At 38.3% G+C, this 17062-nt stretch overlaps 1 protein-coding gene across 6 annotated transcripts in view; it reads left to right on the top strand.

The window, feature by feature from the left end:
• The window catches only part of ROBO1 (roundabout guidance receptor 1), a 711169-nt gene that overhangs the window by 435836 nt on the left and 258271 nt on the right, over nt 1-17062 (top strand). For all 6 annotated transcript variants that reach the window (XM_032679893.1, XM_032679894.1, XM_032679895.1 and 3 more), the window contains one exon: nt 14776-15102. In XM_032679893.1, coding sequence (XP_032535784.1) covers nt 14776-15102 — 327 coding nt within the window. The remainder of the gene's footprint in view (nt 1-14775; nt 15103-17062) is intronic.

The raw sequence follows: 17062 nt of genomic DNA, 5'->3' as shown, positions 1-17062 counted from the left end.
TTGAGCTAAAAGAAGAACTTTCGGTTCAATAGGACGCAATCTTTTCTGAGAGCTCTGTGCTCTCCCTGAAGCCAATGGTAAAAGATGGGATTTGGGCTGAAGTATTCTGGAGAGCTTTCTCTTGCCTTCTTCTAAGTCTTATGCACTACTTTCTTCTTTTTTTTTAATTAGATTATAATTTTCAAAGTTGATAAATTAACTCAGTTGCTGGTTTGATGGTAATGTTTCTCCATGATGATGGTGTGCTGTGTTGGCAGATGGATGCAAATAAAGACTTCCAAGCCTTTCCCCCGTGTTTCCTTCCTAAGTCATGATAGTGAGCTGTTTACCACTGCACTTGTGAAAAATCAACTACAGTTGAATCTGTCCTGTGTATCTTGTAATTTACTTATTTTATAATTTAATTCCGTTTATAAAATCCCATAGCTATTCCAGTGTGGTGTTCCCAATGTAGATATGCCAGGTTATAAATATTTTCAGCAACCACGAAATTATAGAATAATTTCAGAGTAGAAATCCTGTGTAATGTGGAGAGGACTGACAATTTGCAGTACAATCTCTTACAAAAAGACTTGTTCACTTTTAATAGACCATTTTTTAGCACTGCTTAGCTTTTTTCCTTAATCAAAACACTGGGGGAGAATTTCGTGTTTATTTAAAGTAAGAATTTAAAAGAAGGGCAGATTAATTGTCATTAAAAATTAGTTTAAACTGATCTATGTGCCATAATGCCTACTAATTAGTCATATAATGGTGTATTAGAAAAATAAAAAGATTGATATTAGAGATTTACCTGTAGAGGAGGAACAACTGATGCCCGTTTAATCAGTTTAAAGCTCTAACCATGCGTTTAATTCTCAGTCTTTGCATTGGGTACTGGTGAGCAGCTGTGAGCCTCAAGGCCTGGTGGTTCTGTCTAATTAGTCCCACTGAAGGCTTTTAGCCTATTCAGGAAGCCTTAATTTAGGGGTTTGTTTCAAACAGCTCTTTACATAAAGTGGAAAAGTCTGTATACTGGTTGCCTTTTAGCATTTAGAAACTCTGCTGTGCTTATGATACAAAGCCAGAAATTTAGCCTTGAAAACCCTATTGCAAAAAAAAAAAAGGGTGCTTAAAACCGTGGATAGTCCTTTGCAAGGATGAAAACAAACAAAACCTTTAGTTCCTTTTACCTACCTCTCAAATCATGTTTGATGGTCTGCCTGAGCTGTACCAGAGCTGGATGTAGCTACTTGAGCAGTGTAAGTTGTAGTGAGATTTATGTTGCATGTTGGCGGTAAAGGTCCCAGCCAACTTCCACCTCTCAGGAGGGACTCAGTAAGCTCTGCATGGAGTAACCACGGGAGGAGGGAGAGAGGGAGGCAGGGTGTGGAGGTGGGAATTAAAAGTAGTCCACTTGGCATGTTCTTCTCCCAATTTATTACAGCTTAGTGAACAGATAGCTTCCCTGCATAACAGAAGTACTACCATGATCCTGAGCAGTAGAAGCCTGAGATACTTGTACATGAGATGAAATTTCTTTTTTTATATAAGTAGCTTTTTTTTCCCATCAGCCTTTCTACATCCTTCTAAAATACAGTTTACTTTCTTGAAAGGGAAACTCTTATAATATAATCATACCTTAGAGTCTTACAGGCTAGAGAATAGTAGCTTTTCTCAGCTGATGGAGCATTCTTAATAGAATTCTCTGAATCTAGCTGCCTATTTTTATAGGTAGCTGCTGCTATTTTTCCAATTGCTTCTCTGTGCGGAGATATCTTAACTTGTGAATTAAGCCATGGGCAGAGAAATAATCTCTTCTTCTAGAACTACTGCTAAAGTTTGTTGTTGGGGTTTTTTGTGGTTTTGTTTGGTTTTTTTGGGTTTTTTGTTAGTTTTTTTTAAGATGGGTAATATTTCTAGGTGCACAGATTCCTCTAAGGTATATTAATTTCTGGCAATAACCTATTTTTCTTTAATGGTTGAACCTCCTCTCCTGTCACAGTGATTGCTGCTAGAAGTAATAATAAAAATAATGATTCCTTTCCCTTGTTTTCAAACAGCTATTCTCCTTAATAATTTTGAAGGCTTACCATGATTTGCACTTATATGTGTAAACCACACAAACTTCTGCCTGCTTGCCCATGGTGATGTTGTATTATGCATTATAATCTTCTCAAATCGTACAGTTCTGTTCTTCTAATTTTCACTTGCTGGTTTTTTTATATTTCTTGTGCAGGTCTGCAGAGCTCTAAAGGCCTGTGTCTCTTCCCTTGCTTGATTTTGATATTCACCTCTGCTTTTGACTCAGTCTCATGGTTGTGTAGCACCGTGTCTTTCTCTTATGTCTGCTTTCTCCTTCCTTTTTCCATTTTTGACCTCTGAATATTGATCTCTGTTTCTCTCTAAGCACTGATCCTTTCACCAAAAGCCTTTATAGTAGTAATTAAAAAGCTAGTTGTTAAGCTAGCTATTAAAAATAATTATAAATTAATTAAAATAATGAAAAATAGATGACTGACTTTTTTCATTTGATCAAATAATTGAATATTTAACTTTTTCTCATACTGCTAATAATGTTCTTCATTCCTTAAGTCTTATCAACAAACATAAGCTACTGACATTTTTGAACTTTTATTTCTATTATAAGCTTCAGTAGGCAGTCGGCAGCATTTTTGTTTATCTGTAAAGTTCTCACACTTAGCATGCTATGTGAGGTATAAACATTGTCTTCATTAATGTTCTGGATATGTCAGAATTTGCTTTTAAGGTTTAAAATTGACTGAGGTGGGCTACATTCCTCTAGGGATTTGTTACTAATCCTTAAAAAGACCATTTCAAATATTTTGTTTTCTTTAAAGTATAAATGACTTTAGACAATTATCCTTAAAATTGTGGTTCAGTACTTTGTCTTGAAGCAGTCAAACCTGCTGAAAAATGGTGCTATTTAAATATCTTCCTTGAGTGTGCCTATCATATAGGACATCTCAAAAGCTTTCTTTTATATGTTTTAATACCTTTCAGTCTGCTGGATGCTTAGGCTATTAGCCACAGATTTTCTGAAGAATTCAGTATGAATATTCAGGAAAATAATCTGTTAACATTGCTTTTTACTGTTTCTTTTCTCAGAACAACTTGATAAGGTGTGCTTTTTCTCCTGTTAATTTTATGTAGGGAGATGTTAAATATAGTTTTAATTCTTTGAGCTTTTTCTTTATTCACAGATTATGTTGTGGTATAAAATGAGACTGAAACAACTAAAAGACATGTTGCTGACTGTATTCTATATATATGTGTGTAACTGTGTATATAGTGTAAAATCTTCTATCAAGAAGCCATGCTGTTGAGAAAACTGAGAGGATAGTTCAGCAATCTTTTAGAGACTATAAAGTAAAAATGAAAGCCCCTTGTACTTTTCTCAGTTCCATTTACACCCACATGTTTAATTTGGGGGTGTCAAACTGGGAGCTGGGGCAGTGCCTCTCACAGCAGGTCCCATGGCCTTTTCTTTCACTCTTCCTGTGGATAACATCCAGCTTGTTGGCTGAAACTGTGAGATCAGGGAGAAACTTCAGTGAGCTTCTTGTTTGGGCTTCTCCACCGTGTAAAAGGGTGATGTTTCCTACTACAGTCACTTCAAAGTAGCTCTCTATGAGTCTTACTTTGGTTTTGGGATAACTGAGAACTTTCGCAGTGTGCATTAGCAGAGGAGGAGTTTAGGAGAGCTGAGCAATTCCCTGCATGGCTTTGTTTCTTGGCATCTCCCAGGGAGCCTTCCTTTTAACAGTATTCAGAGCTCAAAGTGTGAGGACTCTGGGTGCATATGTGTAGGTTATCAAGATGACTTAAGGTTTATATAGGAGTAAATACACAAACCTGGTAACTGGAACTTCTCTAGGCCCTGTTTTTAACCACTGTATAATATGAAAGTTTCACTGTGATTGCATTCAGGTTGTGGTACCATTTTCACTACAGCCAGAACTAAAATCTAGTTGGTAAGGTATAGGAGTGGCAGAGATGTTGGTTGATGTTTCTGATAATTTTTCATAATGTTTTCAGCAGCTGTGCTCTGGGAAATCAGACCATAAGATAATAATGATTATCCATCAGAGAGACAACTCATTGCATGGTAGTCTTCTGGGCACATACTTTCATACATTTAAGGATGTCCTGGGATGTGCCTTTCCATGTGTGATGCCGTACACCTGCAGTTGGATTCAATGTTAGCAGTGTAAAGTTATACTTTATGCAAAGGCGTAAGTAGAAACAGTTGTAAAACAAATGGACATGTGTAAGATCTCTGATTTTCAGTTTGAGTTTGGAATCCAGGGAAGTTTTGAAGAAACAAAAACCAAATCCTCCTGCCCTGGGCACTGGTGAGGCCACACCTCAAATCCTGTGGTCAGTCAAGAAAGACATTGAGGTGCTGGAGTGTGTCCAGAGAAGGGCAGAGGAGCTGGGGAAGGGTCTGGAGGGTAAGTCCTGTGAGGAGCAGCTGAGAGAGCTGGGGGTGTTTAGCCTGGAGAAAATGAGGTTCAGGAGGGACCTTATTTCCCTCTACAGCTACCTGAAAGGAGGTTGTAGCAAGATTAGGGTTCTCCAGGGGACTGGTGGCAGGACAAGAGGACATGGCCTGAAGCTGTGCCAGGGCAGGTTCAGTCAGGACATCAGGAGGAATTTCTTCACTGAAAGGATTATGGAGCTCTGGAATGGGCTGCCCAGGGAGGTGTGGTGGAGTCACCATCCCTGGAGGTGTTCAAGAATGACAGGGTGTGGCACTCAGTGCTCTCTCTGGTCTAGTTGACAAGGTGGTGGTCAGTCAAAGGTTGGACTTGATGATCTCAGAGGTCTTTTCCGACCTAAATGATTCTGTGACTTCCTGACCTGTTGAGGGACGAGAAATTCAAACACAGTTGAAGAGAAAACAGTAGAGTGTTTCTCAGAGAAAGATTAGAAAGTCTATTTTCATGGCATTGATAGGTAGAAGTTACAATATCATTTGTATGAGATGTACCAAAACTGGCACAGGCACAGCCTAGGTATGCTGTTGACTGTTTTAATACTGGGCTTGTGTAGTCAGAGAGTTGAGGAGTGTTCCTGATACAGCTGAGAAGAGAAAACCCCTGACCCTGTTGAGAATTGCTGTTTCTCTGGCTTCCCAATAGCCCTGTGGAAATGAGGATCCTCTTTCCCTTCTCTCAGCATCTCAGACATTTGAACGTGCAGTTGATCAACATCAAATTTGGTCTCACACTGAATCTGGAACTGGAAATTAGTTAGAAGTTGCTGTTCCTAAGCATGGTAGGAGGTGGAAGCAACCCATCTGAAATCCTATAAAGAGAATGTGTTATATTTGTTTTTGTGACTACATGATTTAAAAAAAATGTAATCCAAACCCCATGTATATCTTTAGGTCTATTTTTATGAATATGATCATCCAAAGGGATATTTTATGTTTTATTTGTTTGTGCATATATAAGCCTTGGAATAAAGTAACCTAGTGTGCTGTAATCACACCACAAATAGTTGAGATCTTTTACACTGATTACAGACAAACCTACAGATGAAGTAAAATTTTTCTACATCTGATTTATTAACATATAATACGTATAAATAAAATATATAGCATATATATACAGCGTAAAATATTAATGTAATAATAGTTTCTGTAATGTATCTACATAATGTTGAGTCCTGGGCATTGTCACTAAACTGGAAGTTCATTTGGTTCCTGCAGTGCAATTAAGAGTTTTCCATTGGTTTTGGTGCGGTTTCACTGTTTTTCTCCATGTTCTGTTTTTCTGTCGCAAATGGCAAACCAGTGGTTCACAGCCAATGAAGTACCCTTCCTGTCTGGCATAAAACGTGATCGAGGACAAAGATCAAAGATAGAACCTCTTCTTTGATTCCTAATCCTCCATCTCTCTCTCTCTGCTCAATAGAAAACCAAGCCCTGGAAATGACAATTCTTCTGTGACTCACACCAGCCCCTGTCCCAACACTTTCCCATTTTCTCTGCCTTTTCTTCTCGAGCTGCTGACAACAGATCAGAGCTGTCAGGCCTGCCTTCGTAGGGGATACAGTCTACCAGGGAAGAAGGACAGGGCAGCAATGATTGCTCTCAGATGTCTCAGATCTTCCTACTGTGTCCCAACTCCTCTGTTTAACCTGAGGTTATTTTTGGTATCTTTTTAGCTCTGGTGTCCACATATTTATCCAATTATCATCAAATCCTATCACTTTAATATAGTTCAAGTATCTCTTTCGGTAGTGGTCTTGCAGTTCTTTTTTACTTGAACTCTGCTTAATATTTACAGCTCTTCCATAATCTTTTCCCCCTCTTTTCCCTACGTTCCTGACAGCCATTCCAAGGTCTGTGCCGCTCTCACAATGTCTTTGTGTTCTGCAGTGTTTTTCTGACCCCACTGCTTCACTCCTCCTGCAGTTTGGTGTGGTCATTGTCAGCTTGTCACATCATAGAATCAGCTGGGTTGGAAGGGACCTCCAGAGATCATCAAGTCCAACCCTTGATCTACTACCACTGTGATTACTAGACTATGGCACTGATGCCACATCCAGTCTCATCTTAAAAACCTCCAGGGACGGTAAATCCACCACTTCCCTGGGCAGCCCATTCCAATGTCTGATTAACCTCTCTGTAAAGAATTTCTTCCTAATATCCAACCTAAACCTCCTCTGGCACAGCTTAAGACCATGTCCTCTTGTCTTACTGATGGTTGCCTGAGAGAAGAGACCAACCCCCACCTGGCTACAGCCTCCTCTCAGGTAGTTGTAGAGAGTGAGGAGGTCTCCCCTGAGCCTTCTCTTCTCCAGGCTGAACAGCCCCAGCTCCCTCAGCCTCTCCTCACAGGACTTGTGCTCCAGTCCTTTCACCAGCCTCATTGCTCTTCTCTGGACCTGCTCCAGCACCTCAATATCCTTCTTGAACTGAGGGGCCCAGAACTGGACACAGTACTCCAGGTGTGGCCTCACCAGTGCTGAGTACAGGGGAAGAATCACTTCCCTGGACCTGTTGGCCATACTGTTCCTGATCCAGGCCAGGATGCCAAACCTCCAAAGATGACCTGGCCTTCAGATACATCTCAGCCATTCTCAGACTTGTTGTGCAGTTCTTCTCAGCATCATCCCACTGTGGAAAACATCTCCCAACATTACTGCAACCATTTCAAAGACAAAATGAGTAACTAAGTAGGCTTTATTACTATTGTGTTTGTTTTTGAGTATAGTGCAATTGCTCACTGGGTCAGAGTTGATTTTGCATTATTAATGAAAGTACTTCTGTGATTTCATTAATGTTTTCCCTAAGGGAAAATAGTATTCCCAACTTATTCCCACACCGTTCCCAGTTTAGTGTGGGATGCTGTTGTTTTTATGAGTGAATTTTGGTTTCAAAAGTCAGTGCTCTAGGTACTGCTATCTGAGACTATTCCAGTACTTGCCAAAGTCAGATGAGATAAATGTCTTACCAGAAAACAGAACTGAGGGAAAGAAAAAATAAAAGTGACCAGTTTCTTACACTGGGAACATTAACTACTGCCTGAGGTTTTATGTAAATGTCAACCTCTTACAGAGTGCAATATAAATATTATTATTTTAAATTTATATTCTAGCTAATTTAATGAATAACCAGGTCAGGACTTATTTATGCTAAGTGCTGGACAAACCAGTAGCATGCATTCATGGAGCAAAGGTTGACTGTAAAGCTACATCTCTTGAAAATAAATGGTTCGTTCAAGAGCAATTTAGAAGATTTGTATTTAATTTTGGATTAAGAAACTAAAGCATGACTCTTACTGTTGCCACTTCGAGCTTCTTTGTTAAAAGTGATTATTTCAGAGAGCGAGAATCTCTTAGCATCTCCTGGGAAATATGTCTTTAGGTATTAAAACAGAGACTCAGTGTTAATATCTGTGCAATGCAGTATCTGACAATTTTTTTTCCCCATTCCCACCAGGCAGAGTGTTTAAATAACTATAAGATAATATACGTCTTTCCAGAAGACTTTTTGCTTAGAAATTTATGGCTTTTTTCTGGATGTCCAGACTTACTGCATAATAAGGAACAGAAACAAACCATTTACACCAATATGATATGATTTTTTTTTTAATTATTTTTCTCCCATGTTTATTTAGCTTATTGCCAATACTCCAGCTAACTCCTGTTCAGTTGACCAGGTCATGAATAGTGTGTAAATTGAATGTCTTTAGCTTCCAGTGTTTGGGTAAATCTCTCAGTGTAAGAGCCAGGCAAAAGATCAGTCTGGATTTGAGGCATTTTTAGTACAGCTCCCATTTAATCTCTTATTTCAAAGAGACAGACAGACGTGGCTTAAAACTCCAGGCACTCTGTCATTATTCTAGGGTTTTTTCCAGCTGTAAGTGAACAGTAAATTATTGGTTTCTGACGTCTCCTGATAGTGTGGTAGCTGTGACAGAAATGTAATTCATGGTGTCTTAACCTTGAAGTGTTTTTTGTTGCTGTCTTTTTAAGTGGGAAAAATGTTTTCTGAGTGCCTACAAATTTATTTTAAAAGCCATGGTCTGCATTTTATTTAAGACTTCATATTTAAAGTGCAACTTGCTTTACCCAAAAATATCCCTTAGTAGAAGAAATAATTAAAAAGAACATCTATTAATAAGTTCATCTCTCATTAGGATCAGAACAGTAGCAATTAAAGGAGAGAAACAAAAGAATTCCTTCATATGATGATGTAAACTGAAATAAGAACAACTTCTTTTTCAGGGAACATCACAGTGGTTTCATGATGGGACTGATCAGTTAGTGTTCAGGGCTTTTCAGTTACATCTTGCTCACCTGTGTGCGCTCAGAAAAAGATATGGGGCATTTACTCTTCCTTGGAAACACGTAGGGAAATTGCACCTTCTCCTGATCCAAGGTGGGAGCCTTGCTTGTCACATTTTATGGTCTCTATTGAAAAGAACTGGACCTGTTCCCAGATCAGTATTTGGAACCATTAAACGTCTCTTGAAATGCATTTCAATAAACCTGTAGTCCCGTGTGGGCATTAATCAACTGATGTGACAGTGCTGGTACGTTCCAGCTATTCATTTTTTCCTTAGTGTGCTGGTGAATGGTTGAGTTCATAAAGGATGGCATCCTTTTAAAGGAATTATAGGAATGTTCACAGTTGTGACTGGGCAAAGTAATGGCAGGATTTAGGTAAAAAGTGTAACTTTATATTTTTCTAGAATATATGTTCAATGCTCAGCTGTTAGAGAGGAACAGCTGTTGTAAATAAAAGTCTGTCAAACACCTACTTTCCTGAGTCCAAAGTGACACAGTGATCAATGTCATTCTCCAGTCAGTGTTCCAGAAATATCAGTTAAATGCAGTTTTTACTCTTTTGTTTTAAGTCAGGGTAGAAGTAAACAATGACATTTCTGTTCTGACACAATTGACTATTCTGAGGAAATCTAAATAGGCAGAGCGTTACTGTCTTTATTAATTGCTTCATGTTTTGGTTACGAAGGGAAGACTTCAACATCTGCAATGGAAATGTCAAAATAGTTGCTTCTTAATATGCAGTATTCTTGTAGGCTACAAAGCTCAGGAAGTCAGATGTTTATTGAAGCTGCACAAGGAAAGTATACAAAGATATATTACTAAAAACAGGGAGAAATTGAGAGAAAGAAAATCAATGGGACAAAATCTCTGTGGATCTTCCTTGTTCTATTGTTTTTCTTTGCAGATTATTTTTTGTCTGTGCAACCAGGCAAATCCAGTAGGTTAGGTTAGCTGCAGGTATTGAAGCAGAAAAGCCACTTTCAGAAAAATACTTTGATTTTTCCTTTAATTATTTTTCCCCTGTAGTATAATGTGATATTATTTTGTAGCGTGTGCTTGAAATAGTATTGAAAGTCTGCTTGGGATTGAGTCTTCCATGTTCAAAAAGGATAAACTCAAAGTAGAATTTAAAACAAGGAAAAGGTGAGCGAATCTTACAGGGGAGAAAACCAGATGAAATTGGTTTGTTGACTTCTAACAGCAGCAAGAACACAGAATCCAAGAGGATGGTAAAAAAGGAAAAGGTTGAAATCTGCATGTCAAAGGGATAAAATTCCAAGAAGTGTTTGGTGAGATCTGAACTGCAGGGCAATTGAAGCCAGAAAGAATGAGGTATTTACGATTTAGGGTATATTTAACCTGAAGATTAGAAAAAGATTTCTAACCACTGTATCAAGAGAGTTGTGGGACATCTTTCCAGTCAACATACTCAAATGCAAAAATATTCCCCCCCACTTGCTGAAAAGTTTCTGAAAGCAGTTAATGGTGAAGACGCTGGGGAATTGGGAAAGTTCTTATGTACTATTGTTTGCAAGGATCACCAAACACTGCTTTTAAACCTGTGGTTTTGTTTGTTAACATTTTACTAATAACTTTGGCAGCAGTTAAGCCACTTACTCAGATCTTACATAGCCTTTCAATACTTAGAGGAAAAAGAAAAAGAGAAGAGATCTTGTGCTTGAAAGTCAGTGTTAAATGTTATATCTGTGAAATGGAAAAGGAATGGAGCCAGGAGTGTACTGCCTCTTTGGAATTTGGCTAAAGACACAGTCTGTCATGGAGTATTTTATAAGCATTGTGATAAATTACAATTTAGATATATAGATCTTGAGAAATGAGGTTTTCCATATCCATCTGAGCTCAGGTTTAGATCGACTGTAGATATGGTTTTGATTTTTAACTGCCTTAGGCTGCATGGATCAAATTTGAGGTAGTTTGTTCCAATAGCACACAACTTTTTTGTTTTCCCCCTAAAGGAGAAAGTGTTTGTACGCAAGGAGTTACACAGTGCTTGAACCCTTAATATCAGTAGTTTTTGCATGAACTCATTCCCTACTGGTTTTTCAATAAGTTGTGTTTGTATGTGCTACCCACAGGAAGTTTTAAGGAGGGGACAAAGGCAAATCTTGCCTCTACGAGTTTGTTATTCATCTAATGTAAGTTTTCTTTGAACCCGCACATCTGTGTGTGTCAGCGTCTGAATTCTTGTAAAAATTGTTGTGGCACAGTCCAAGAAACTGGAAACATGACTTCATATAATTGTTCTTTAAAGTAGCAACATGAAATAATTAGTATGGCATGCTTTAATTGGTGGCATCCTATTGACTTTTTATGAAAGACTTGAATTATAATAAAGGCAAAGAACACAAGTTGGTTAGTTCCTCTAACCCAGTGCTGTCATCTTTAGGGGACAGAAAAGCAGCTCTGTTGTATATTTAATGGCAGATCCAGCATGTGATAGGTGTTCTGCTTCTATTTTTTTTATCAAATATCCTCTTGGGAAGGCTTTTTGACAGGAAAATTACAGGATTGGTGCCCACTCTAAGATTTATGTTGATAATTGAAGCTGCTTCTTCTCAATAAAACGAAAATGCAGCTTAAATAACCAGCTAGAAGAAAAGAAAGGTTAAAAAAAAAAAAGAAAAAGTATAGATGTGTAGAAAGATTATAACTTGGTTGTCAAGGCCATTATACCCTTCAGGCAGTTGTCAGTAAATCTGTGTTTAACGCTGACTAGGTGCCAGTCAACTAATCATACAACTTTTGTCCCTTTTTGCTTTAAGCAGCTTCATGTAATTTGCTAGAGAAATGGTACTTTACAAAATGCTAGGATTAAAAAAAAAGAATAAAATTAATGTACCTTTCTGTTATTTATCTCCTCCAATGTTAGCCAGCAAAGATAAAATGTATATGAGCATTCCTGGACCATCCTGAAGGAATTTCTCCTCCCTCCCCTACCCCTTTATGGTTTTGAGTCTCAGTTTTCAACGAAGTTTAGAGGTCAGTCTTTATATTTTCAGTCTGTACAGTACTTGAAGTTAGTGTAAAGCCACTTAAATGTCAGTGTGGAAAACGTGCATACAATACATCTGAAAGTGGTATTTCATTTATTTGTGGTCTGGGCCAGGCTGACAGAAACAATAGGAGGTTTGTACTATACTGTGTGCTGGTTGGCCAGCATTGTCTGTGAAAATGCAAACACCACACATACTAGCATATGTGAAAACTTTGTTTGTTTTTTTAAAACAGTTCTTAACTGCCTTTAAACATCTTACATTGAAATTGGCTTTTTATATTTCCAGAGTGACTTAGAGGGATTGATTTTTAGCTCTGTAATCCTTTCTTTCTGTGCCTTTCCTTGTGAGGTACATAGGAAGTGAGTAAAAATATAAACAAAATACGCTTTTTAATCCCTGTCAAGGCATTTTTACCTTGAAAAGAGATCTAAAATTGGTCAGCCCAGTTGTGAGGGCAGAAATATTGAATGAGGCTTTTCACAGAAATATTGAATGGGGCTTTTCACAGAAGCTGTGTGAGAATTCAGGATGAGTAGACACAAGTACAATTTGCAGTGGCTGGGATGCATTCTCAGGGCACATGGAAGTATATCAGAGGTTTCTTTAGATACTGCAACAGATCGGTGCTGATTTGCACCATTTTCTTTTCTTCTTTCACTGGGTTTGGCCTGGACCTGGACCTGTTGAAGGTCCAGCTCAAAATCTGGCTTTAGAGTGATGTGCAGGATTGTGTTGTGCAGTGCTGTGTAGCCAGCAAAAGGGTTTGTGACCTTCCTGGCTTCTGTTCCATCTACCCATATATTGGTTGCCATGTCTCAGGCATGTTGGAGGTAAAAGTAATTGCAAAATGTAATTACTTGTTTGATTTAGGTACCAAAAAAATCTTGCAATATGGTACTACACATATTTCCTAAAGATTAAGTTTATTGCTGTTTGAGTTAACTTTACAGGAGCATTATTGATCATTACATATAAACTATCTTCTTTGACTGCATGCAAAATGCCAACATGTTTCAGTGTAGTCAAGCCCTGCTACCAGAGATTTGTGAATGGGTGGTTAGTGCTAGCTGATTAGTGTAACGTTTAATTTGCATTGATTATCTTGAGGTGAAGAAAATAGGAAATAAAATTTGTACATTTGAGGATATTTTTATTATATATATATGTAAACGTGTGTGTGTGTATATATTACATGCACATATTTAGCATATATTGAAAACAGAAGTCCCTGGGACTCCCTTTTCCCTGTTTCCATATCAATTTATGGTCTATTAGCCTGCAAAGAATAGATCTTGCATTTCTTTTTGGTGCTTCACAGCTGTTCAAACCTCACGTTATTAATGTTAATAAAGAATCTTGGCATCCAAGATTTTAATAATCAGGATTTAGTGACCCAAGAGACTTAATTGTATCCATGGCAAAGTTGTGCTTCAAGAGAGAAATAAGGGGAACAGCAATTTGAATTTGAGTTTAACAGTTTAAAACTCTAAAATTTTGATACCTCTTTATTCCCTATTTGGAATTCTTGGGCACTGAATTGCTTGTCATATACTTCTGTGGTATATATCTATCCAGACAATCACAGGGTTTTTTTTGCATGCCAGTTTTTATCAGCTTGCATTTTGAATTAGTTTGAAACAGAATGCTTTTCTAGAAAAGTATCTTGTTTGCTTGTAACTCTTCTTTTATCCTGGATACCCTCATCTCACATTGGATCAGTTTTCTAGATTGGAGACAATAACGTTTTTATAATGTAAAATGTTCTCTGATTTACCCTGAGGCATAAGCAGCGCTCAGACAGTCTGTGCATTTGTACCTCTTATGGTACTGCTTAACAAGGGACTAAAAAGAGACAATAGTAGAAGCAAAATAAAGCAACTTTGTGGGTACTGGAAATGGTAGAGTTACTCTGTAGACATTGCATGAATTAATGGACTTTGCAAAAGGTTGAATGAGGTTGACTATGACTTTGGGTTATGGATTAGAGCAGTACCAGTTTTGCTGGTCAAGGTGGTCTGATGTCTGTAGAGTATCTGTAGGACTAGTTTTTCGTAATTCTAGATATGCATATGCATGGCTGTGTAAATCTGTATACATGACTAAATAAATAAATAAATTGATATGATTTAGGAATATGGCAGTTTACTTTGTTGCCTGAAGAAAACTCAGGGAGAAAAAAAAAGCCCGAGGCAACTTAGTATGGAGGTAAGGTAAAAAAAAGGATTTAATCATGCCTCTAAGGCATAGGGGTTACAAACCGTCTGTCTCAGGTGTTACAATTTATAATACTGTCCATCCAATCCCAGGTTTTTCCACCCACTGGCTTTTGCCCCAGTCCACCCCCTGCCCCACGCCTTGGGAATTGGGTCTGGGATCTTTTTGAGGCCCTTTTCTTCATCACTTCAACTTCCTTGGAGCACAAAGGGCACACGGTCACCCCGTTCTTGACTGTACCCTGCAGTTCAGGCTATGGATTAGATGTTCTCAGACAGAAGGCGGCTTACCTTGGAGAGAGACTGAACATTCTAATGGAATTTAGGAGAATTGATATGGGGAATTGGGGTGAGAGGGTTGGGGAATGTGTGTCTGCTGTGCTAAGGGTAAGGGAATAAATGCAGCTGCTTACAAAACCTACATTTTCTACATAACTACTTATAACTTATAACAATTAGAAAAATCAAAAAAATCAAAAGACTCTGAGACATCAACTTCACTAATACAGGTCCCCTGTTGAAAAATGCTTTTGGACATATTCACTTGGGAGAACCTTGTGCTTGATGAAGTGCGTAAAGATTTTCTTTTGTTCACTTCAGGATGTTAATAGCTGGTCTTAATAAATGCTGCTCTACGAGGTGATGGTTAAGTAGCTGTTTTGCAAAAGTACGGTGACCGTAGCTGGCAACAACTTCCTAAGAAAACTCTGCTTTTTTCTTTTTGTTTGTTTGTCTCGCAGGTTCCCGTCTTCGACAGGAGGACTTCCCGCCTCGAATCGTCGAACATCCTTCCGATCTCATCGTTTCCAAAGGAGAGCCGGCAACTTTAAACTGCAAAGCGGAGGGCAGGCCCACCCCCACCATCGAGTGGTACAAGGGGGGCGAGAGAGTGGAGACGGACAAGGATGACCCGCGCTCCCACCGCATGCTGCTGCCCAGCGGCTCTTTGTTCTTCCTGCGCATCGTCCACGGGCGCAAGAGCCGGCCGGACGAAGGGGTCTATGTGTGTGTGGCAAGGAATTACCTCGGGGAAGCTGTAAGTCATAATGCATCGCTGGAGGTGGCAAGTAAGTCCTTCTTTTTTCTTTCCCCTACTCCCCACTCTTTGGTAACAGCCTCTCGCTTTGATGTTATTCGAAGATAAAAATAAGTGTGAGCTGCCTCTGAGGCAGCGGCTTAAAAGCAATGAAGGAGTTACACGGTTAATTATTATTTATACAGAGGTAGGAAAGTGGAAAAAGAGTCAGAAGATGTATCATATCACTGTAGAAATTCAGACGGTTTTGTGCGTTCTCACTACTTTTATGCTTCCATGCAGTTATGATTGCACAATGTTTGTTAGATTTCATATACTCAATTTCAATTTATAGATGTTTTTTCCTCTCCAGAGAACCATGCAAACTGTAATGTGTAATAGGAGGCAGGCTAGGCAGGATTTTGTCTAAAAAGGGTACATTTGGAATTTTTCTTGCACAAATAAACACTAGAAAGAAGGATGACATTTAGAAACACAAAATGAATTTTTTTTTTCTCTAAAAGAGCTGGCCCACAAATTATCTCTCTAGTTTTAAGTATTTGGCCAGCGGAAGGTGCAGTCAAGTATCTTCACATCACCTTGTAATGCTTATCTCTTCCTGTATACCCTTTAAACTCTACTTTTCTTTTAGAGGAAGAGAGTGTGCATTTAAGTGTTTTAGGCATTCATATGGAGGGCCAAGTGTAGGTCAAAAAATATCAGTTTTGGGGTACTAAAGTATGAGAGGAAGCCTAACAATACAAAGTTAGGTATCTATTTTTAAGTTACTTTGATAGGCCTCCTTTGTAATGTGTAGCAATTCATCTGGTGACATGTTGAAGAGCTAGCACAGACCTGGGTGAGTCACTCGGAAAACACTGATCTCTGCTGACTAAATGAATCATGTTGCTATCTAGCTCTGATGAGGCTCCTATCTTTTAGATAAGTTAAGCACCACCGTCTGTGTATACCTTTAGAAGAAGGGCTAGGTTTTCATAATTCTCACATGAGGTAAAGGAAATAAACTATAAATTTGTGAATTTACGTGAACCCTTTTCCTAGTGTTGCTCACATTCAAGACAAACCCCAGGGACTTTCATAATTATACCACAAGGATCTCAAGCTTCACCTGTATTAGAGTAGATACATATGATTAAGATCTATGACCATGCTGTTTCCTTGTTAACCACTTCTAGTGATAAAACTAATCAGTGTTTGGGTAGCTGGAAGTATGCTTGTCCAGTAAATGTATAACCTGTTTAAATCATGTGCTGATTGGTTACTTCCAAACATTATACCTTGTATCTCGGAGGTGTAATTTTAAGTGGCCATTAATGTTTATGAGATTTTGATTTTTATCTGATGCTGTTGTTTCATTTTTCACACTTCTCGTTGGTTCTTAAAATGAGTTTTAATGCTCTGTGCTTATTCCATGGTCTTTTGGTTTGGGATGCACCTTGAAGTAATGTTTGAAATGCATGTAGTGTTTCTGTGTCTTCCACACCTTTTCATCAGAACCCAGAAAGCTGAGGTGGACTTCAGTGATTGGTGCACTGTGACATCAATGTACTGGTACACAGTTGCTAAACGTGTTTGTCACCCCTATCTCAAGTCGTCTTCATGTGATTATAATAGACAGTCTGACAGGGTCAGAATGCAAAATACTGATATCACCACAAATTTTTTTTAAGAGCTTCTGCCAACACTCAAGACCAAAAAAAAAAAATAATTCTTCTTAAAAGCACTTAAACCTACACCAATTAACAATAATGTAGCATTAAATTGTTAAGCCAACTCAAAATGGATCTCACGAACCCTTGTATCGAGAGCTAGTGTCAGAAAATAACCACCAAGAATGCTGTAAGGGCAAGAAAAAAAAATCACACTCTATATCTGGAAATAAGATTTGTAGGTATAATGGCATACAGTTTTAATTGTATACCAGGAGATCATAGACAAAGAATTTTAACAGAAAAGGTTAGTATTTTGGTAAAAAAGGTAGTGATGTGACA

This window comes from Chiroxiphia lanceolata, chromosome 2 (assembly GCF_009829145.1).
Source record: "Chiroxiphia lanceolata isolate bChiLan1 chromosome 2, bChiLan1.pri, whole genome shotgun sequence".
In the NCBI taxonomy this organism is placed as follows: domain Eukaryota; kingdom Metazoa; phylum Chordata; class Aves; order Passeriformes; family Pipridae; genus Chiroxiphia; species Chiroxiphia lanceolata.
The sequence above is the reverse complement of the archived record's forward strand: the minus strand, read 5'-3'. Positions and strand labels throughout refer to the sequence as shown.